This window comes from Podarcis tiliguerta (genome assembly GCF_965153285.1).
Source record: "Podarcis tiliguerta genome assembly, chromosome: 6".
NCBI classification, from domain to species: Eukaryota; Metazoa; Chordata; class Lepidosauria; order Squamata; family Lacertidae; genus Podarcis; species Podarcis tiliguerta.
This window is the reverse complement of record NC_139539.1, coordinates 39,664,238-39,688,300: the sequence shown is the minus strand read 5'-3', so window position 1 is coordinate 39,688,300 and position 24,063 is coordinate 39,664,238. Positions and strand designations below refer to the sequence as shown.

The 24,063-nt window shown below is 41.8% G+C and overlaps 1 protein-coding gene across 2 annotated transcripts; it reads right to left on the bottom strand.

Moving 5' to 3' along the window:
- Nucleotides 1-1,717: 1,717 nt before the first annotated feature.
- On the bottom strand, nt 1,718-24,063 carry NUCKS1 (nuclear casein kinase and cyclin dependent kinase substrate 1). 2 transcript variants are annotated; one of them, XM_083446171.1, is made up of 8 exons: nt 23,768-24,049; nt 15,442-15,491; nt 13,554-13,659; nt 12,868-12,920; nt 12,476-12,625; nt 9,817-9,969; nt 8,570-8,719; nt 1,718-6,841 (listed from the first exon to the last, which is right to left on the bottom strand). In XM_083446171.1, exons 1-8 carry the CDS (start codon nt 23,782-23,784, stop codon nt 6,642-6,644), a joined length of 879 nt encoding a protein of 292 aa, XP_083302297.1. In that variant the 5' UTR covers nt 23,785-24,049; the 3' UTR covers nt 1,718-6,641. The 2 variants fall into 2 exon arrangements, with proteins under 2 accessions (XP_083302297.1, XP_083302298.1); XM_083446172.1 differs by lacking the exon at nt 8,570-8,719 and having other exon boundaries at nt 23,768-24,063.

Sequence of the window (24,063 nt, the reverse complement as noted above, 5' to 3'; positions counted from 1 at the left end):
GAGCGTCTGAGCACGAGCGAGCGGCTCAACCCGTAACGTGCTCCATTATTTCCGGGTTGCCGCGGAGCGCAACTCGAACGCGCTCAACCCGAAGCACATTCAACCCGAGGTATGACTGTATTGACTGTGAACTGAGCAAGTGGACACATAACCATGCTGCGGCAGTGTGCTCCTCTTCAGTGCCAGCTTCTATGGTACTTCATTCCATTCCCATATTTTTCAGTCCACCTGCCTGTGTTCTCTGGGCTACCAAGAAATTGTCCTTATTGGCCTATTCTGCAGTCCCCCTAGTCCCCCCAGGATTGTCTTATTGCACACCTTGGGGTTAACCAAAGCCTTTTGACACATCTCTTGTGCATGGGCGGCACCATTTGGGCTACATAATGGGACTCATACTGGAATTGGCTGCAGTTCCCTCCCCGCTCCCCGTCAGTCAGCTGTCCAGTTCTCATTAGCCTGTTTTGGGTCTCTTATGGATGGACAACTCCTGCCAACCTAGCAGTTCGAAAGCACGTCAAAGTGCAAGTAGATAAATAGGTACCACTCCAGCAGGAAGGTAAACAGCGTTTCTGTGCGCTGCTCTGGTTCGCCAGAAGCGGCTTAATCATGCTGGCCACATGACCTGGAAGCTGTACACTAGCTCCCTTGGCCAATAAAGCGAGATGAGTGCCACCCCAGTCATCCGCGACTGGACCTAATGGTCAGGGGTCCCTTTACCTTTACAGATGGACATACCTCTGCCCACTGCATTTAATTTCTTCACTGATGGGCAGCTTACTGCCCCATCCCTAGGGATGTTTAAAAACAGCTTCTAGAATCTGAGATTATCCATTTATAACATCATATTCCAGCCACTCTATTCCCTGCTCATCCCATTGTCAGGTTTCCCATTTCCCACTTATGTGATTGAGACACACACACACACCTTTCCCATATTATGTGATTGAGACACACACACACACCTTGCTTTTCCAATTTCTTTGCTTGTTTGTAGCTTGCTATTACCCCCCCAACAAGTCTGCTGCTACCATCAGTAATAGCATATACTGTAGTTAATTATTTCACTTGTAAATCAAAGATAGTATTTCAAATACTCATTTGCTTTGCTAGCATTACTATAAAGTTCTAAGGATGACATAGCAAGTTATTAGTTTGTAGCCAACATTGTTCTGCTCGTGTAGACTTCTGCTTGTGTACAAGACTGGATGTAGTATCCATTGTGTCCTGCATATCTACTGAAAACTGTTTTTCAAATTCACAGCAGTGCCATAACTATGCAGGATAAATCACTGCGATTTGCATATGGTTGTAATTTCAAAGGTATCTCAAATTATTTCACCCTCCGGATGCAATCATAAACACACTAACAAAGCAGGGAGTAAGACCCACTGAACAAAGCTTCTGAGTAAAGTGTGTGTAGGAATACACTGCTGAAGTAGTTATGTACATTAGAGACTTAGACTGCAGTCCTAACCCCACTTACCTGGGAGTACGCCCCACTGAATTAAAAAGGACTTACTTCAGAGTGGATATCATTAGCATTACGCTGTTAAAGAATAGCTGCACCCTGAACATGAATCCTCGGGACAGAAGATAAGTGGTCTTAACACAGAATTTTTAAGTTTACTTGCAGACTATTAATGATTTTTTTAAAAGCAAATGCAGAACTGATGCTAGGCATTATACAATAAGGAGTGGAAAAACCACAGAAGGCATATTTATGGGTTATAAAAGCCCTTTTATAAAGCCATTTTTAAACAAAACCAAGAAGTTTACAAAAGAAAATAAGATACAGAAGAATAAGTTGCTTAATATATTCCCAAAAAAAGAGAAAAAAATGAGGGGGACACAAATCCAACATGCTGAACAATAAAGGGTTCTTTTCCATGTTCTCTTTTAATACAAAATACAAGCCAAGGATACACATACTTAAAACAGAGCTCAGGAGCAGATATGCAGTCCTGGGAACCCTTCAATAAAAAGCAAAGCAAGGTTTGTTAATTTTTTTTTAATTGCAAGTACATACAGAGACTGGAATATGTAAAATTAAGTAGCACAAAAGACCATCACACAATTCTACCAATGCATGTTGCATCTATAATTCACGAACATGGTCAACAACGTCATGTTCACTTCAACCCCCCCTTTCTTTAAAAAAATGCATTTTTTAAATAAAGCATTAATGTTACATTCAAACTGAACTTCTAGTACCATGCTGCAGATTTCATTGTCAAGGGAATGACAACCCTATTGGCTATTAATAGGACTGGTGACTGTGGCATCCTGTCTAGCAATATTCCTTCAGATAACTGACCAGTTGAAGTGCCATATTTTAGTCAGCAGCCTGTCTTTCAAGGCCATGAAAAAAATCCAGGGGAGACCAAGAACTCAACAGGGTAGTGAACACCCAAGACAAATATCCACTGCATTCCATTTCATCAACCTGTAGCTGATGCCAAGGGCAGTTGCCCCACTTGGAGTCTTTTTTTTAACCTCTTTACATTTGAGAATAGTTCAGGGTTTTACTGTGACATGTTCCTGGTAAACAAATTATGTAATTCTCTTATATACAACTTTTGTAATAACTGTTTCTGCGGGAAAAGTAAAGTTCACAAATTTCTAACACACATTAAGTTGTCAGACGGACACCCACACATGCACGCTTACACGCACACCCACTCCCATTCACACAAGATACTTGAAGGGGTTTTCATGTTATTGTGGCTTAAAGCAAGTTTGCGTATTGTTTTGCCCCAAACCCCTATAAAAAATCCCTCCCCAGATATACAAAGCATATGCACAATGGTATCTTGCAGTCACACCAAGCATGCTCAAACTGATGGAACCATTCCATTTTCTACAGTTTTGTACAGGGGCAGGTGGGGCAACAGGTACTCTCAACAGTGGTCAACACAGCATATAGTGAATGCTTTAATAGACTTGAAAGGCAAAACCTCTGCTTCAAGGGACAGAGAAGTTTCATGAAGAAAAACCAAGTGTGAGCTACCCAGTGAAGCAAACTGAAATGAGAATGGGGGGAAAGGAGGAATACCAATGGCAACTGTCAGCTTAGTGAATTATGGGTCCTTAAATTATTACAAGTATACCCCATGCCCAAGAGGAGATTTGCTATCCAGTTTCCATTTGGGCCCAAGATTCCACAAGTTGTTTGTTCCAAATGCAACCCGAAGAGGAGGGGGGAGAGAAGAGAAGAGGGAAGGGTTGTTGGGTTTCAGTAACAGGTGGACCCAAGCCCCACACAGAGCCTATTCAATGAATATTTGGAGGGAAGGGGGGAAACAGTCAAATTCCTCCACAAAGCACTAATGTAACTTTCCAAATAGCTAAAATCATAGGAATCAATTTCCTTTTATTTTATAAAACAATGTGCCAACATTATGATTTGTTTTAAAAAAATAAACACTCCACAGAAAAATTACATAAAGCAAAAGCACCAATTTCTACAGCTCATAAGCTTCCAGCATGTTATAGCTCTTGTCCTGCCCCACCTCCACTCCTTAGTTTAGCTGTTTGTTGTACTTGGGAGTCATGCTTTAAAATTAAGTTTTAAAAAGTACTTTCAATCCACATAATTAAACCTTTCCGTACTTGGTGCAGGCATATCACAATTGAGTATATTCAGTATCTGCATCACATCTTCCCTACTAACAATTCCAGAAGGGTTTACAGACCACCTGAATGTATATACATTTTCCCATCTCTCCCAATATATTTATACACGATTCGTTCGTTAGATTAAACTGAGCACTAAGCCCCTTGATTTAAGTTTTATTGATTTGCCCTAAAACATTAGATTGAAAAGTAAAAGCCATCCTAGAGTATACTTGGATATTCACCTTTAAGGTGTGCAGGCTGTTTCTTCAGCACCATGGCAACCACTATCTCCTCAAGTCCCCAAGGTAAGCTGCAAAAACCCTTTCAAACCCCTGCTAAAATTCTGTTTATACCCATACTGCTTTCACAGTTGCTTGCAAAGCTAAAACTTACGATACACTGAAAATATTTGCTTTTGGTTTTTCAGCAAATTTGTAGTAAATCTTATTAAATAACCTGCCACTCCCAGGAAGCAATCGATGTACAGTAACACAAACCGAAGTATACCGATTTGTTTCTCTGGCAATACTTGTTCCAAGGGACAAACTAGTGAACTGATACGGCTATCACATCCCTAGAATACTGCACTCAGAAGCCATATACACAGAGGCAGAGAAAACTGATTTTGCAAACTAGAATTACAAGTTTAAAATATTGACATTATTTTGCTAGTGTTACATGGACTGCAGGAGGGAAACACTTTCCTTCCATCTCTGGACTATAAAGAATGGTGAGAGAAAGCAGTTAAATGTTTTCACTCACAATATTCTAAATATTTGCTTCCAGGGAGACATATGCAGAACCCAGTAAAATCATAGCATATAGTTTGGGTTTTCACAGATTCAACATAAAATAGCCTGCTCTCCATCATGTACAATATCTGATACACAGAACTGTTTTTAAAAATTCAAGGGGGTAATGGGTTCAAATAAATGAAGAAGAAAAAACAGGAGTCTTGATGACTTTCTTATGCATCCTATACACTGTTGAATGTGTTAAAGAAAGGATGCCAAGAAAAAAAAAGACACACATTTTTCAAAATAAGTGAATCAGCATCAGAAACATATTCAGACAGCAATAAGCAGTTGGCTGATCATAATGGCTAGAGCTAAGCTCTCAAAAATGTGTACATTTGGAGCAGCTAAATAGACTAGGTCACCAAGTGCTTCATTTACAGTATAGGATACGTTTACCACTTTGAACTCAACACTCTGAAAGAAGCAATACAGTCTTCATGCCTGTAGTACCCAGATTACACAGCCAATTAAGCTTTGGCTAAATTGGCAAATGTGAGTCAAGATGGACTGGCTTCTGTCCACGGAGGATCTCAAGATATTTTTGCTCTCTAGTTATTGTTAAAAAACACATATGCTAACTTCAAAACTGTTACTCCAACCCAGGAGGAATTTGTGTTCTTTCACTAAACCCCAAAGCAGATGTAAAGTGGAAGTCATGTAGACACAAGTAGAGCTATTATAAATAGCAGAAGTCTGAATAAGCCAAGGTTTAAAAGCACATACCTATGCCATGTGTGTGTATGCATGTGTGAGAGAAAGAACCTACATGGTATTTCACTGCTTTTATATTCTTTGCATGGCCTTACAATACTAGTCAAGCAGACCTTGTCCTTGAAGAGGATGCTTGTGAATAGCATTCTCTATACTTTTAACCATCTTAGCACAGATGACAAAGGATCTGGCTTCAGAACACTGAGACTCAAAATCAATTTGCAAAGAGATTATGGTTGAAAGTGTTACTGCAACTGTACAAAATGGAAGATGTAAAGCAGATGGCACTCCAACTCACACTTAATACTGCAGTTCCTTTACCTGGGACTGAAAAGCAAAATCTGTCTTGTGTCTAAATTGGCAATACTGATACATCAGTGAAAACTTGTTTTGCGCACTGGAAAGATATCCTGATTTTGAGATGCACTATTTCTTCTACATCATGTCTTCCAGTTCACACTCTGTTCCTCACTTATCCTAGGTATATAGCCTCTGCTAACTAGAGAATAAGTAAGATCTAGCAATGGAGAAAGCAGAAAGCAGGGGAAACTAAACTAAGCAAGGAAATGATGGTTCAGGATAAATTAAACTCCTTGTTGGTGGAAGCTGTGTAGTCTGACTTTTGAGGATCTCAGGGAAAGGAGTACTTAAGCCATGACTCTTGGATTGAAAAAGACACTGTGCCAATATATAGTCACTTCCACGTTTCTAAAGAATACCTCTCTCAGCCTCCCATCCCAACTTTTCAAAACAGTTGTTCCAGCTTCCAAAAATCTCCCTGAAACCAAGCTTTAAATTTTATGCAAAACTTCAAAGCAGCATAAAAAGATGGACATTTCAAAACGAATGAGACTCAGGGAAAAAATGAATGCAGTTCTGCCAACTGGAATCCTATCCTTATCAATAAGCAGCAATAGTATCTACGGCATGAACAGGTAGGGTCTTTCAGAAGACTGGAAAATAGAACAGACCAAATGGTCATTAAAACAAGACTGTGGAACCCCAAACATTCAGAGTATTGGAACTTAAAACCCATGATGGATTTCAAACTAATTCATGTACTAATTATGTCAAAGGAAATGCAATGTGCAATAATATATTTGTTTTGGATTCAATTAAGCAACAGTTGCCCTAGAAGAATTTCTGCAGCTTTGGAAAACCTATACCATTAGTTAACTATGATTTCCAAGTATCAGCCTCATCCTTATTGCTTTACAACTGCAGTAAGCCTTCAAAAATATATCTTTAGTATGCTGTTAATTTAAATCTAAATGGCTTTCAAATTTGGTTGGGGAGAACGGAATGGCCAGTAGAGACTGTGACATCAAATCATTATTGTGTAAAGGTTCTCTTAAAAAAAGAAGAAAGCACTGTACTATTAAAACAGCTAAAGTAAAGGTGGCATTCACAGCCCATGAGTCAAGCCACAACCAAAACCATGTTCTACCCCCTAAGTATATTCTCTTTTCCTTACTCTCTCTCGCTCTCTCAAAAAAAGTTTCTCTCCCACACCACCATTTAATCTTCACCAGAGGGGACTTCATCTTCAGATCCTTCATCCCCAGATTTGTCTGGAGGAGGACTAACTGATTTCTTCTTTCCTGGAGGACTTTCGGGCTCTTCGTCATCATCTTTTGGGGATGGGGTCTTTTCTTTTGATGTCTTTGAAGCTGTGGGACGGCCTCCCTTCCCTTTGCCCTTCACTGGACTAGGTGTAACTGAAGGAAGAAAAGCATCAAAATGTAACAAAGAATCTTACAATTAGTGCTTTTTTAAAAAAAAAAATCAGCTTCTGAGCACATTTTAAAATATGTTTTTCCTTTCTTAACTTTTCAATCTGGTAATGTAGGAATGAAAATGTATTAGTACTATTGAACATAGCTTAAATTCCTACAAAATGGTGCTTGTCAGGGCTCCAGGAAGTGTGTGGCAGAGGCCCCCTGAGGCTGATGGGGGGTGTCAGTGATTTATGGGGTTTTGTGCCACCTGTGAGGCAGGAGCTTGGTCTGGACCAAGTGTCTGAACAGTCAGAGACAGTGGAAGGGGTGCAGGATGCATCAGGAGCAGAGGAAGAAACTGTTGAGAGGGGCAGGCTGGTAGAATCCCCTCCGTCCCCTTCCCTGCTGTCTCCCAGGACCAGGACGGGCTTGAAGAGACAGGCACAGCGGCGGTTTCAGTGTAGAAGTCACAGCTTGTTTGTGTGTACCCTGTCAGGGAAGGGAACTTAAGTGTGGGTGGAGGCAGGGTCATGTGGACGCAACAGTCCAGCTCAGAGCACAAGCCCGGGGAAGGAGTACCAGTTATTCAGTTGCCATAAGTATGTGTGTGTGTGTGTTTGGTGCACCTTAGGAGCTACTCTAGTGCATGCTGTCAGTAAAGAATTAAGCTACTGGCTGTTTGTCTTCCTTGGGCTTGGTGTGCTCAGTACAATGCCCAATTCCTCCTAATAAGAACCGTATTTTTTTTAATTATTATTTTAAAAAGACTTATGAGAGCCTGCTATTGTGTCAGCAATAAAATGTGCCAGCAATGAGGCACCCTCTCCCACATCCTTCTTAAAGGTGCCATTAAAACTTTCTTAGAACTGATGCTCACCATCTTTCTCTTCTCCAAGGGTAAGCAGCCAGTTATGATAAAAGCAAATTTGAAACAGAATAACTTTCACTAAAATACGAAGGCATCACAGGGTTAGTGTAATGTAAGCTGGGCATGTGGCAATAACATGGTTGCACATACTCCTAAATAATGCACAGCATTTCAAGTGTTGAAAACACAGCCAGCGTGAATGCATTTATTCTAAAATTCTCCTTCTGTATAGCAGCTAAAGGTTAGGAGCACCATCTCTTCCTTTCTCCTAGAATCATGATACATTTGATATTTAAAGGAACATAACAGTTGGGCATACCCGTTATCCAAGTAATTGTTTAGATAATTCAATCGAAGCCTCCCAAAAAATTTCCACCCGCACTGTGCTTACACTTTTCTTAAGACAAGGTTTAACCAAATGAGTATTTATGCTTTCAGGATGTATGTAGCTTTGGATACACCTGGAACTGTGCTAAGATTCACCATATTATTTTCACGCCTAATGGAACAAAGGGAATTTATTAGGATTGGTAGGCACGAACATCACCTGTTTTAATCAGCACTGGCAAGTGGTCTGAACACAATACTGGTAACCAAGAAGTCATAGAATCCCATCCTGATACAGCCACTAGCTTCTTTGAAATCAGGAGCAATCCATACAAGAACTTTCCAGTAATCAGCTCTACCACATTATACAGACTGCCATGTATGTTAATAGGGATAAATTGCTAGTTGAAAATTGATTGCTTCCTATTCTTTCAAGCACAAGAGATGAAGAGCTGAGAAAACATAAGCACTTGCAAGCAAATTTCCATTATGTTATTCCTAACAGGTGCAAAGGGGAAGCAAGCTGAGCTCACCTGTAGCCTTTAGCCTTGGTTTAGGCATTTTCTTTTCTTTCCTTTCTGGTTTGGATTTCTTAGCCACTTTTTTGTTCTTCTTTTTTGAACTGCCATAGTCACTATCATCATCATCTTCCACAAGGAAGTCTTCATCGCTGCCAGACTCTTCTGTGCAGAGAGAGAGGAATGAAATGTCTCTAAGAAGGGCTGTCCTTGTTCACTTGGAAGAGAGACAGAATGGGGGAGAAAGTCTGGTAGGTTGATCAAGGGATAGAAGTCAGCATTCTTGGCTTCTATATCCTGTAACATACTTGCTAGAACTTGGAGAAATCAGGACTTCTGCGCCTCAGTATTTCCTCATGTAAATCTGCTTTATGACTGGTGACAAGCAGCACAATTATTTAAAACAGCAGTGGCATAGGCATATTTCTCCTTCCCTCAAGAGCAATTACATGGAGGCTCATCCTGACCATTTCCTATGCCAGCCGCTGTAGGTTCTATATGAATTCCCTTCCCAGCCTATGTCTGTTCTCTTGTTCAATATGGTCTTCCATCTTGTAGCAAGCTGTAGAAGTGCCCTCGGAAGCAAACACCAGTAACATATTATATATGGAATAGCAGTAGCTTACTGCTTCCTATAACAGACTTCCAGGTTTTGAATCCAGATGTCCATGATTCTAGTTCATCAGCTCACTGGGTTTCTCTTGTTTATTTGCACACATTCACAGCAAATATCAAATGGGTCCCCACTTTTCATCATTTAGAGCAAGGGTATGTCAATTTGCACAACAGAACAAGCAAGAAATAAAATCTGAGGTGCAGGCATTTTACCACATATTGATTTTTAATTGCTAACCATGTACACAAGGGGATTTGAGGCCCTTTACTGTCTCCTGAAGCCAGATAGGATGGTATTTGTAATCAAAGTGGCCTGTTCAGTTTGTTGTCCAGTGCTGAAGATAAAACAGTGACGAATATGGCAAGTTTGTATGTTGCTAATAGAAATATTGACTAAAAGCTCTCCACATGTCCTAAAAGATTTGGACCCTGAACTTGAGGGACAGCGTTGTTTTCCCTTCCCTCTTTGTTGTCAACAGCCAAGCTGGACACTAAGTACATTAACAATGAAGTGCATTCAATACTCAAGAAGCAGAAATGTCAAGTTTGCCTACCTTGGCAGCTTAGCCTGGATAGATCAAGCATGGATGTAATTTGTCGAACCCACTTCTATTTTACATTTGTGTGTGCCGTTCGGTGCCACTTACTTTCCTGAAACGATGCCTCCTCCTCTTCCTGGTCTTCCTCCTCACTGCCCACATCATCCATGAGCATTTCTCGCTGCTTGGAAGCAGCTTTGGATGCTGCCTGTCGCTGCTGGCGCACATTTTTCTGATCTTCTTTCTCATCCTCACTGTCCTCTGTTATAAAGTCACCAAAGAACATTGAAGATGGACAGTACAGCACACATTTCCAACTGGGGTAGGGAAGAAACTAGGGGGAAATAAAGGCTTATCTATTCACGACATAATTCAGATTTGCTGAACACCAAACTTATATGAAAGCTTCTAATTTTCAATCATTCTGAAGTTGTCTCCATGCAAAATACCCATCTGTAATGGTAAATAATGGAACACCCAGCACTGGTTAACCTGCTGCTCTCTACACTGGAAATGGAACTCAGTAGAAGCAGGGCTCAGAAGTGCCTGGCGTGCTCTGGTCCATAGGGTCCCGAAGAGTCGGACACGATAAACGACTAAACAACAACAAGAAGCAGGGCTAGTTTTTACATAACATACTGTTCATTTCCCTTCTCTGGCTCTCTCATCCGAGAAAAGGTAGCAAAGCTTTGTGGATAAACATCGATTCTTTCTTTCTTTTAAAAAGGGAAGTACAACCAAAATCAGAACTAAGATGCTAATCAAATGAGGACAGAAAAGGATGGATAGAGCCAGGGCCAGCTCACCCAGGAGGTAAAGTGATGCGACCATGTCAGGCAGCTGGATCCACAGGGGCAGCAGATCCCCATGTAGATCATCATTTACTTGTTATACCTGATGTAGATCTTCACTCACCCCTTCTTCCCTGGCGGGGAGGGGCTGCCATTTTGTGGCTCACCTCAGGTGCCAAAATGTCTTTGGCTGGCCGGCCCAGAGTAGAACAATCCCAACCTTCACCAGGCAGCAAGGCACGAGTTCAGCAGCTGATTGGGCCTGAGGCTGCCAAGTGATAGTGGTGGGGCTGGCTCAGGATCCCTCCCCCCCCCCAAAGCATTCTGTTCTGGAGATTTTTGTGGGCATTTCAGCAGGCAGAACAGGGAGCTCACCCTTGGAAGAGTGACTTCGCCATAACTCTGTGATCAGAGGTCTTTTTGAGCTCAGAGGGGGAAGCCTTCCCCAGCACAGTGGATTGTGGCCTAAGAACAGTTACTGATGAATGTTTTTTGTTTTTAAATTTATTAACCATTTTCACATAACAAATTATTCCAACAATTGTATCCCCCCCAATTTTCCCCCTGCCGCCCCCGTATACCCCCCTCCCACCCCCCCTATGAATTCCCTCAGTTCCTCTTTCTGGTTTGTTAACATATATTGTTCTCTTCATATTATAAAAATGTAAAAATCTCTAAATTATCCATCTACTGTGTTAACAAATAAATTTGTGTATTTTTATTCAAAACGGATGAATGTTTTAATGTACAGTATATCCTTTGGCTGAAGGGACTGTGCTAAGCAGCACAGGCTACAAAAAGCTTTGAAGCAAGTCCAGTGAGGAAGCAGAATGTGCAATAATATTTATTCTTCAACAAGTTTAGGTATAACTTGACCAGTCTTCCATTCACACACCTAATATGTATGGTTGCTTAGATATGCCGAGTTGGCTAAATTAAGTAAGAAATGGATCCTCAGTTTTCTGAAACAGAATTACCTGAAATTGTCTATGTAAGATGTTATGCAGGTGATGACATGTATTAAGGCTGCAATCCTGACACCACTTATCTGGGAATAAGCCCTGCTGAATTTACTCTGACTTACTTATCAGCAGACATGGCTAAGCTTGCACTGATAGGCATTAACCGAATCGATAGATACAAATATATTGCAGGAAACTGAAGTTTAATGTAGGTCAGGTTGCACATATCATTACCTACTGCTTCATACACAGGTGGGGGACATCTTTAGCTTGAGGTCACATTGGAATGGGTCAAATGCCAGTGATGGGTGGAGATTAAAGGCAAAAGTGAGTGGAGCAATGGATATTCCTCTTATAGTAGGCTACATTTCAGGCAAGCAAAAGCCAGAGGTTTCTATTCCTTCTCCTATACCTCTCCATCCTCTAACATGGAAGCAAGAAGCCTCATCACAGTTCAAGGACGTATTCCAGCCAGGTAAATCCACTCAAGACAGTAGAGTAGAACCAATGAGGGTTGTAGCCTGGGGACAGAGAGTGTCTTGAGGGCTAGATAAAGAAGCTCAGAGGGCCACATTTGTCCCCAGCACCTGAGGTTCTCCATCCCTGGCTTAATGTGAATGTGCAGGGCACTTCTGCACACTGTTGAAAACACAGACACTTTGTTCCTCCCTTGTCCTAGGAAACAAACTATGGGCTTGCTAGTTATGTCATGTGAATCATGCATCCCTGGTTTTTCTCCAAACACACCATAAATGGTAAACCAAGAACAAACCTTGGCTTCTGTTCATGGTTTCTTTGGAGAGGAACAAACCACGAGCCAATACAACAAGCCACAGCACAGCTTGTTTCCTGGAAACATGGCAGAAGCAGGAGAGGAGAGGAGAGAAGTGAAGCCCCTGATTTCAGTAGCGTGCACCCAGCACAATGCTCATTCCCACTGAACCATGATTTTAACTATGGCTGAATGTGACATGCAAACCAGGTCATAGTTAACTTGATTTACACAGCCTTTACCTGCAGCCCTTTTCCTGGATTTGGAAGTTGCTCTTTTGTTCTTGTCGGGTTTCACCTTTTTCCCTTTTTTGTTCTTTTGAGAACTCTCATAGTCACTATCTGCTTTGCCATCATCTGCTCCTAAGTCATCCTCACTGCCAAAATCTTCATCTGAGGAAAACATGGTGATAAAAGTTATTCTTAGCCTTCTACTGCAGGGAAGCACAATCAGAAATGGTGGAGTATTCCAGGCTTTAATGCTAAAGACCACTGAGCAAGCGCAGAACAAAGGAAAGTGCATTTGATACTGTTACAGACAATTTAGAGAAGAACACAGTCAACATTTCTGAGAGAAGCAATGGCAGGGAAAAGAACTCCAGCTGGTTATCTATATAGTAAGATGCATAACTTACCCGCTGAGTGAGAATCATCTCTCTTTGTCTTCATATCTTTTTCTGAGTCTTCACTGTGAAAAGGAAAATTAGTAGATCTAATTCAAGTACAACCATGAAGATTATTTTATTATTAGTGCATTCTAAGGTAAAGGAGGAAAGCAGGTAGGTTGTTTCATCTGAACAAAAAGACCTGACTGAATTTATTAATTCTATTCAGTTTATTATCTACTCCAGGAATAAAAAGATATTTACTAAAGTACTTTTATACTGCATCATTCTAAATATAGCTTTCAGACAACAAGCAATTTTGCTTAATTGCTGAAGCAACTCTTGTGCTTCCCAAGTTGCAAGGAGGGAGAATTCTGAAGGAAACAATACAAATTTTAACTATAAAATCTGCATAGCAATGGTATTTATCTTTGAAGTTTGCAACAATCCCCTGCTTACTCTACCAGCTTATAAAAAATCCAAAACCCATTTCAGAGGAAAGGCAAGAAGTCCAGAATAAGAGAACCACAATTTATTTGAAAAAAAGCTGAAGTGCTTTTATTGAAACACACAGTATAGGGCACTATATTTGTCGTTTTCTGTATATATATAAAAAATCCCTTTCCCTAGTCATCCAAACTAAGTTGGAAAAGTGTATAGGTCCTCAAGTTAAAGCCACCTATATAACAAACTTAAGTAGTAGAGATCTTGCTTACCTATCCTCCTGAGAATTCTTTCCAGACCGCCTCTTATTTTTTGCTTCCCTTGGTGATGAACGAATTTTCTTGGCTGGAGGGGCTGAATCTCTGCCATATTCTTCATCTATATTGTAAGTGGGATAAAACAGGTGTTGTGGATGATTACAGGTTTGCAAGTTAGTATAATTAAATGGTATAACCATGAAAGATTAACAGTAAGCACAGCATCCTGCTAAAATGCCATGAAACAACTGAAAATCGGGGCTGCTGAAAACCTAGTAGTCTTTTAGATTGGATTTGATGATTCTCTGCAATTATTATGGTTCATTTTAAGTTGTCTGTATTTTAATTAGTTTGGATATGGAATGCAAGTAATGCCTATTAAACAGCAATTTATGAGATTTTTAAAATAAACTCATACTTAGAGGAAATTAACACTCAAGAGAATATTTAAAAGCCCCAGTAAAATAACATGGCAGTTTCATTGAGTTTGGATTTGATATCCCGCGTTATCACTACCCTAAGGAGTCTCAAAGCGGCTAACATTCTCCTTTCCCTTCCTCCTCCACAACAAACACTCTGTGAGGTGAGAGGGCCCGAGAGACTTCAAATAAGTGTGACTGGCCCAAGGTCACCCAGCAGCTGCATGTGGAGGAGTGGAGACGAGAACCCGGTTCCCCAGATTACGTATCTACCCTTTGAATACAGATCTCATTAACTTCTCAATTTCTCTGTCTGGCAGACCACAGGAGACTATCTGGTTTATATCCAAATAGCAGTGAGCAGTTGTCAATTGTTTTTACAACTGCTTTTATACACAGGTGAACAGTAGTGTCATACAATAAGGATTTCTCAAATTATCAGGGTTTCATGTGAAGAATAATGATGGACGCACCACAGTATTTTGCCCACTGCTCCCAATCCACTGCAACTTGAAGCCACAGTGGACCCCTGGATGTGATGTGCTCTAAGGCACACTCAGTTCATATAAAGTTTCCTGGAGGAGGAACAATATACAATACTTAATATTTGGCTGCAATACTGAGAGCTGCCCTCGGAACCTGTTGAGTGATGGTGCATAAAGCATATCAATTAATAAAAAGGAAGGTAGAAACTGAAATACAGGTTTCACAAAAATACTGCACTTATGCCTACTGCCACAGTCTGTCTGTCATGATGAATTTTATTGGGGTATGTTTTTGGTTTTTTAAAAAAAGAAAGATGGTAAATGGTTACGGGTTGTATCCAATGCCAGTCCTAGTCAGAGTAAATCCACTGGAGTTAATGAACATGAATAATTTACGTTCATAAATTTCAATGGGTCTACTGTGAGCAGGATTAGCTTGGATACAAACCTAATTCATAAGCCAAACTACAATAGTTAAGAGCTCGACAGACACACAAACAGCTGGTTGGCTTTAAATGCCTTGGTAAGTTCTTGTTGTTTCTTGATTGGTGAAGATCTTGCACAAGTTATAACTGAATAGCCAACAAAACAAAATTAGAAACAACATAGGATAGCACCATATTTTGTTTTCATTAATTACCACCATAGCAGCTTCATTCATCAGACAGTAACAGCATGTGTGCTTTCCAAGAAAGGAAGAAAAAAATCCTGTAGAGGTTCCAGAAACATTAATATAATTCACTTGCAGTACTCCAAGAAGGAAGAGAGCCTCAGAGGAATGGAAATTAAAAAGCCACATGCTAAAACAATGTGTTGACCAAACTAGCAACTCCCAATACCTATTCAAGATAGCACATCTGCATCACCCCTTGCTAAAGCATTATGCTTACTGTTTGGCTGAATAAAACTAAACACCTTAGAAGCATCCTTGCTCTTTAAACCATGCAGTGCCCACCACTTTAAGTAGCTGCCAAAGACTGTCAACAGTTTTAAATTTACCTGCATCATCTGACTCCTGAAACTGTGAGTAGTCCACCACTTTTCTGTTCCTAGAAGGGCAGAAATACAGAAGTTTAAGCAGACTGAAATGTTATAGCATCTACAATTAATGTTACTAACAAAGACTCCTTCACCAATATACTGCTTTCGTAGACTAGATTTCAATCCATCAAACCGCTTTAAAGAGGCACCCAAATGACACAGATGGGATACTCTTTGGTTCCTGAAGGAAACAAGAAACTTCAGGCAGCAACCTTTGCTACTGATGACTGTATACACCCATTTTTAGAGATGACTGAAGTTATAGGAAATGGCGGGTGGAAGAGGCTTTGCAATGCTGCTAAGTGTGCCCACAATACTTCCAGATTAGACAACATGAGGCCTCAGCTTTCCTCTTCCCCCCACATAGCTCCTAGGTTGTTAACAGTTCAAATCTTAATCACCTGGCCGTAGCCTTAGTTTGGGGGATGGTTGTTCAGGACTGGTAACATAGGAAGCTGCTCAGCCAGCCCCTAACCTGGACTGCAATGCAAAGGGGAATGGGAGGGGGAAAGAGAGGGTGTGTGTGTGATTGTGCGTGCGCACACAGCATCCATCCAGGGTCTCCCTCCCCTTTTGAAGGATGGAGAGGAAATTGGTTCCACTGTGATCTATTTATATCCTGCTACTCCATGGGCTCAGAATGATTTACAGCAGTTTTTCTAAACGCCCAGGGGTTCCCACCTATCTCTTGCTTTCTAGTCTACTGGAGCTTTAAACAATTTCTAGTTTCCTATTCATACGAGATAGTTCAAGTAGATTTCTGGAAAAGGGAACTAGAAAATACATCAATGAGAATTTTGGAATTAAAAAATATTGATAAGAAATAGGCTATTTTGAAAAATTAACTCAAGCTATTGATGCGTACTATAAGAGAAAAGTGGCATACAGCTGATACTTAACCATTCTAAAACTAAATGAAAAGAATCTTTGATGTTGGAAATGTGCATCTTCTGATGCAAATGTTCTTATCTGGCAGGGATGCTCTAAATGCAGAGACACCCAATTTAATTGTATGCAGTCAATTCACAACTTAAGCACATCTATCTTGCACAAATTTAGCTTTACATGCTTAGCTGATATAACATTGAAATTAAGGTGGGGGGAGCTGGCAATCCTACCCACCATTTCACTCACCTTGGGAGAGCATGTTTGGACTATATGTGATTTTGGCTTTATGTACTATCGCTAGAACATAATCCTAGCATGTTGAGAGTTGACTGTATTACAGTACTTGTTCATATAATTGTAATGGTAATATTTGATGAATATGAAAACTGGACATGGTAAAGAAAATGAAGTTAAAAATATGTATACTACACCCACTTGATGTGTAGGGCAGGTAAATGCAGTTGGATTGGCTGTGCAACCTAATTCCCTGTGGAGAACCTGATCACAAAACTAATCCCTGAAAAAAGGAGAGCTGAAGTCACTGACCATCAGCTTCAAGCATGCTGGAGTTCAAGCCTGCAGGATCAGTTGGGTAACTGAGTTTCCCATGGGAAACTCAAATCACACAGCTAATTTCTGTAGAAAGCTCCTTGTGCTGCAGTTTCCAAGCAGCTGGCCACCAGTTGGCTGTCAAGCCCTTGGGGAGTGCTGCGCAAAGGGCTTTGACAAGTGGGCATGACAGCCCACCTACCATTCATTTGAGAACATGTTTTTGACAGATGGATTGTCCTACCCACCTGTCAAGTTGGTCCACAGTGAAGGGGACCAATAAGGATCTGGCCCAACAGGACAAATAGTTCCCCACTCTTGACCTAGCCTTATTATGCAAGACTTTGGAGTATGTTCTAAGCAGTAGGCACCTGTTGCAGAAAATCAAACAAGCCTTAAAAAATGAATTAACTAACTCAAGTGAATTGAGAAGACCTCAACAAAATTACTACTGTACTTCACTTACAATGATGTTGCCAAGCACTCTTTACTCACTTTATGCTTTGCATCACTACAATGAACAAAGCTAATTTGGGAATAAAACTGAGGAGTCAATTCTAGGAAAACAGCAAAATAAATATCAGAATGGCCCAGATAATTTAACGTTTTTGGTGTGTTCATTCAAACCTCACATCAGCTTATTTCTTAAACTTATTGGGCCTGTTCAAACCTAACATCAGCTGTTAAAGTTACTATCTGCATAATTATTACTGAGCTAGGAAAGGCGTGCTTTCTTCCTCTAAGGCAGGCATGTCAAAAGTCCATTTTGGGGGCCTAATCCAGCCCACCAGTCGGTTTAATCTGGCCCCTGTAGCAGTTTATTTCCTGAGGTAAAATCCTAAAAAAAAAAACCCTCAGCAACTTCAATCCTAAAAAAAAGTTTAACAACTTTGGTCGGCCCTTTACTTCCTCAAATCTAGTCCTCTTGAAAAAAGTTTGGACACCACTGCTCTAAGGGTTTTTAATCTGTATAGTGCAGAAGGCAAAGATGTGAATATACAAAAGGAATAAAAAAAATTTTTAAATAAAAAAATAAATTCAATTTTCATAATTAAAAGCACTACATTTCTTAAATATTTAATAGTTTAGATGTAATCAAGTTACCCACTGCAGTTACTCTCTAAACTGAATCGATGCTACCATTTGATATAATGAGTTGAAAGAGGCTTTTCCAAACAAATGGAGATTTAATCTGACACTTTCTCAAATATGAGTATTTACACTTTGCCTGCCAAATATAGGCATTTCATTTGCATCAAATGAAACTGCTCTAGTCTGCCCAGTAACTTTCTACCTGTTAGTCATTTGCATTTCATTTTTGTTTGCTACTTCATTCTTAAGACAGTTGAGTCCGACCAAGGCAAAGTGAACTTAAGATGGTTTTCAAAGTAGAAATGTTCCTTTGATTTCAAACAGTGTGGGGCTTACTGTAAGTGCTGATCAGCTGATCGGGAACTCAACAGCACAGCTGCCGGGCTCACTATAAAGCTGACAATCCTTAGTAATCTAGATTGTACATTTCAAGGTGCACCTTTGCCTGCCCCATACCTCATATCACATATGATATTAGATGCGAGGCAGGTGGATATGGTTTTGCAGAAATGGCCTCAAAAGCCAAATTAGGACCCCTTCTGGGTCTAGTTTGGCTTATAGGATGGTGGTTCCCTTGCACTGTCATTTGGAGATATTTTAAAGGCATTCCCTCTATAGGTGAAAGCATGCAAAACGTACAGTGTGACAAAGATGAAATGTCTGGTTGTAAGAATGAATCCAGTGTAAATAATGCATGTTGATCTTCAATACGGCAAATATCAGAATTATTTCCCCATGCTGCACTATTTCATACATTTAAAAAACTGAAAAGCATTCTAAAATAGAAATGTTTCGTAAGAGTATTTTTTTAAAAAACACACACACTATTTCCACCACCCACTGACTTCACAACTCTATGTTTCATCTACCTTTAGAACTACCTTTGACTACCTTTAGAACATCCGGTGACATCCAGTGGTGACTCTGTGGCATAAGAGTGAAGGAGGCAGTATTCAGCTATCTCCCTTCCCCCTGGAGCTCTCTGCAATCCCTCTAAATCTGCCTCAGATGTAGCATATTTACGGAATGACATGAGGGGAATTGAGAAATACCTGCTGATGGGATTCCTTCCACCAATGGTGGATCACTATTTGATACCACCTATAAACTATATTACATGTTTCTTTGCAAAAATTGTACTGCTGGCCTTGATGAAATTTCCTTTAAAAAGCCTATGGCTTCAATCCTGCACACTTGCCTGGGAGTAAATCCTATTGAATTCAATGAGGTTCACATTATAGGCTTGTACAATCAACAATACTTACAAATATATCCACTGTTAGAATGAAGCAGCATGTACCCCAAGCTGCACAAGCCTATTTAAATTTTCCCAGTACAACTATAGGAAAGATATTAAATAAGAGAGGAACATTGTAACAAATGAAAGCTGTTATTATTGGATAAGAAACAATCTTTTCTCACACTCAGTTAGCCAAAAACAAAAAAAGCAAAAGCATGTTTACCAGAAAGATCAGGGGGATGTGTACAAACCGCAAGTGACTGCCCCTCTTTCAAACTGTTTCCAATCCTCTGAAGTAAGAAACAAACTAGTATCTGCTCCAGGCTAACAGGTCAATGTATTAAGGACAGTGAATTAAATATGTACTGAACCTTTAGAAGTCTTATCAGTCCCACCACAACAGTAACTGAGGATTAAATTAGCAACTAGAAACCTATGTGTTATTTAACCAGTGCTATCATACTGAAGTTTCTTTTGCTAATAAAAATCAATTTCTGAAAAAGCAATAGCTTCCAATTATGGACTTAATTTTTATATCCTTGAACTCAATATTTGCACAAATTAAAACAAGCTTCTCTGCTCATTTACATGTTAGCTCGTTTCTAAGGGTTTGCGTGTATATTCCAAACCAAGATCAACTTCTTTCTCATACTACAGGGGAATTAATGAGTCTGGAGCAGGCAAGACAATCAAACAGCTACAAATGTATAAAATATACACACTAAAATAGTATCTATATTCTAGAACAGGGTGGTCCAACATGCAACTCGCATGCGACCCTTGCTAAGCACCAAAGGACTGTTGGGAATCCCAACATCTGAGATCTCTCCCCCACCTCAGTCAACTACCACCACCACCATCAGCAGCAGCAGGGAATTGTTACACTTCAGTGTCATTGAAGTCCTGGTCCCCCACTTCCCCAGCCACAGGCATGCCAGGTGACTGGACAGCGGCCAGATGTTTGGTAGTGGGGGTTGATTGGCTATGGTGTGCCACTGTGTATTACAAACTGCCCCTCTGCTCTTCTTGTACATGGCTGGGTCCAGAGGGCAGGAGACTAATGCCCAGTGGCAGGGCTCTCAGGGCAGATATTCTGCCATGGCCTTGTTGCCTTCCCCTTCGGGACTTGAAACTCCTAGCCTCCTGCTTCCCCCAACCCAGGACATTGAGCAGGCAGTCCCTAAATCTGCTGCACTGCTGCCTTCTGCCAATCCAAACCATATTCCTTTCTCTTGGGGGGGGGGGGCTCACCACTTCCAAACCAGGGGTGCTCCTGCCTTGGACAGGTTCTCCTTCTCTGCCTTCCGGCGTTTTGTTTAGAAACAGGACCCATGGATGCCAGGAGAGTACCCGAGTGCTGCTGGTGGGGGAGTGGGCAATGCTTGGGTGCTGGAGGACAGGGACACAACTGTGGGCTCATCCTGAGCTTAGTGCTGTAATATGGGGGGGGGGGGAATCATACTGGGGTCCATGTTGCTCAGGAGGCTGGTCCATGCAGCGCTGTGGCAACCAGCTGGCAGGTGAGGACGAGGCAGCGGTTGAACACCCCACACCTTCTTCTTTGGCTGCATTTATTTACTTGCTTCACAAGAGGCTTCAATCTTTTTTACTAGAAGGCTTCTAAAATAATTTTATTATTATTATTTATATCCCGCCTATTATCCTGACACGGACTCAATGTCTCCATTGTTAATGAAAGCACATACATATGTTTGTGTACTAAATTTTGTTTAATAAGTAAACATATTAGATCTATTGTGTATTTAAATAACATTAACTATGTTACAAATACTTTAATTTATGATATGGAAATTTAATTCAGTGTGTGGCCTGCAGGTTCTGTGTCAAAGTACTCTTGCAACCCACTTGGTCTGAGAGGTTGGACCGCTCTGTTCTAGAAGATCATGGGAAGGATCCTGACTTATTAAACAAAATAAACGTTGGCTACATCCACCCATTTTAAACTGACATCACAAATGGCAAACAACTTAATATAAGCATAACAAAAGTAATTAACCTTAGCAAGAATGCACATATAAGCAAACCACCAAGACTACTTGTGTTTTTGGATGCAGCAAAGGCATTTGACATGGTAGAATGGAAGGATTTTGTAGGGAAACTTTATTTTCAACCTAGACTAAAGCTATTTATATATTCCTTACGGTCAGCATGATAGAAAATGAGATTTGCTAAGTAATTCACTTCTTAAAAAATGCACAAAGGGTGCACTTTATCCTCACTGCTATTTGTACTTGCACACTTGCAATTGAAACACTTTACAATGCAGTTCACTCCATTTGCAAAATAAGTGGCAGTCAGGCCTACTAATCTCAAATCAAAATCTTGTTACATTCTCATGATACAATGTTACCCATGGAGTAGCTTTGTGAGCGCTTTCCTGTATCATTCCAATTAATAACTAAATAAATACACTTTATTTTTGTAGCTGAAAATCAACCCACAAAAGTCTGACTCAGGCTTCTAACTCTAACCCCACTTACCCAGGAGTAAGGTTCACTGAATCCAAAGGATTTACATTTGAGTAGACATGGTTAGGACTGTGCTGTTAACCATAATCAGTTCATCAATGTTGGGCAATGTCTATACAGCATCAAAGTATAGGCTCTAATAATCCTATGAGGTATCTGGGAAGTAATTAATAATATAATAAGCAGGTTTTGGCTGGCCTTAGTAGTGAAGCCAAAAGGTATGGACACCAAAGACAGACCTTTTCTCTGCCTATTTTTGTGCTCTACAGCCGAGACAGCCCCCCCCCACTCTCCTTTAGGAAAAGGGGGCAGAAAGCATGCTGGCCGGACTGCTGCTTTTGCTGAGGCATATCCTCATGGAAGCAAGACAGTGGCACCAGAGGCTGTGTATCAAGACATGCCTCAAGCAGTGCACTGCAGAAGCAAGGCCCTGAAAGAGACTGAGTACTAGACCAGTCACTTGCTGATGTGTGCACCCATTCATCAGTGTGTGTCTATGTCAGAAAGCAAGCAGAAGAGGGCAGCATCAACAGCAGGGTGGCAAACTACTTACCTGCAAGCAGATACATTATGCTTTTTAAAGAAACAAAAACATTTCCTATGCCTTGGTCCAAGTATCCATATGTCATGAATTTTAAACCCTTATTATATGATAATATTTGTGAAGTCACCAAATGGCTTGAAAACTGCACTAAGATTTCTAGAGCCTTACTGGATAATATTAACAATGTGTAAGCTTCTACTCAGAAGTAAGCCCCACTGAGTTCAATGGGACTTGCTACTAGAAATGTGTGTATAAGATTGCAACCTAACAGCACAACATGTGTCCACTCAGAAGCCTTGTCCATTCAATTCAATGGACCTTGCTCCCAAGTAACTGGGTACAACTACCACATAAGCATAACTAGACAAAAAAAATGCAGTAATTTTATAAGTATCTATCATATTGGGTTGAGGGGAACAAGTACCCCACTGATATCCTGCTGCCCAAGGGTCCACAAAACCCTAGAGCCAGCCCTGCTCCTGAATTATTGCATCCCCATGGAGAGAATGGGGCTCCAATCCCCTGTAAACCATCATGCTCATTGGGCCTGTCACTCACTTTTAATCCAACCTAGCTCACAGGGCTGTTGTGAGAATATAGGGACACACAAGCATGCCAAACTCAGCTCCTTGGGGGAAGAATGGGGCATAAATGCTACAGATACTGAAATTCAAAGACACAATTAAACACAAAAGTTTTTCTTTTCCAGGCTTGCTACAGTCCAAAAGAAGCGCAGGAGGCGTCTAAAAACGGCGTTTCTTGTCTACTTAAATGAAGCCACTGCTGCAAGAAGCATCATTTCCAGCCCCTCGCGAAATGCACTGATTGCAAACACGCCCGCCTCCCCACTAGGGAGCACTCCCTTGGCTCTACGAACCCTGTCCTCTGGCGAGCGAGCTCCCGCCCCCCGCCCCCACGCCGATGTGCTAGCCATACTGTACAAAAAGACACAGAAAAAAGCACGTCGCCCCTGCAAGTTGCAGCTCGGAACACGGAGGCGCAGCAAAGGGCCGTGCCTCTCCGTCACCAGATTCCTCCGGAGGAAGCGCGCAAGTGGCTCTCCGGAGCCAGCGGCGCGCGTGAGAGGCATGCCTCCCGTCCACGCTTTCGCGGGCGACGTGCACGAAGCAAGCCTCGGGCGCAGCCACCCCTCCTTCCCCCGCAGAGACGTGGACTTTGCTTGCGCTAACCTTCAGGGGCAGCATTGCATCCTGTAGGGAAGGGACCTGCAGGGCGGCGGCAGCGGCGGCGTGCGATAGCCTCCCGCCCCCCCCCCACCGCCGAGCAGCAGCACGCTGCATGCCTGCACACGCCCCTCCCCTCTCTCCCGCCATACCCGACTCCAGGCCGCCTCCCCTCCTCTCGCGTGGGACGAGGCCCGGGGCATTCGCTCCTCCGCCGAAGGGCCGTGGGTGGCCTGCGGGAGCGAGGGCCGCCAGAGCCAGCCCCGCAGGCCTCACGCCGCTCGCGAAGGAGACTCACCTGACGGGCCTAGACATCTCGGCGGGTTAAACGGAGGCCCTGAGGCGGGCACGGGTGCCTAAGGAGACGAAAGAACCGAGCCCTGTCGGCGCCGTTCTCGCTCGCCCTCCCGGGGGCCGTCAGTCCCCGGGTCCAGCGACTCAGGCCGCCGCCCCGCACCCCAGATCTGGCTCCTGTGCGCCGTCAATCGCCACCACTCGCCTCTCCCCCCTGCAAAATGGTCGCACTTCGTCCAGTAGAGGGGATGCGCCGAGCTGAGAGGGCGGTGCAACCTATTCGGCTGGCATCTCCTCCCT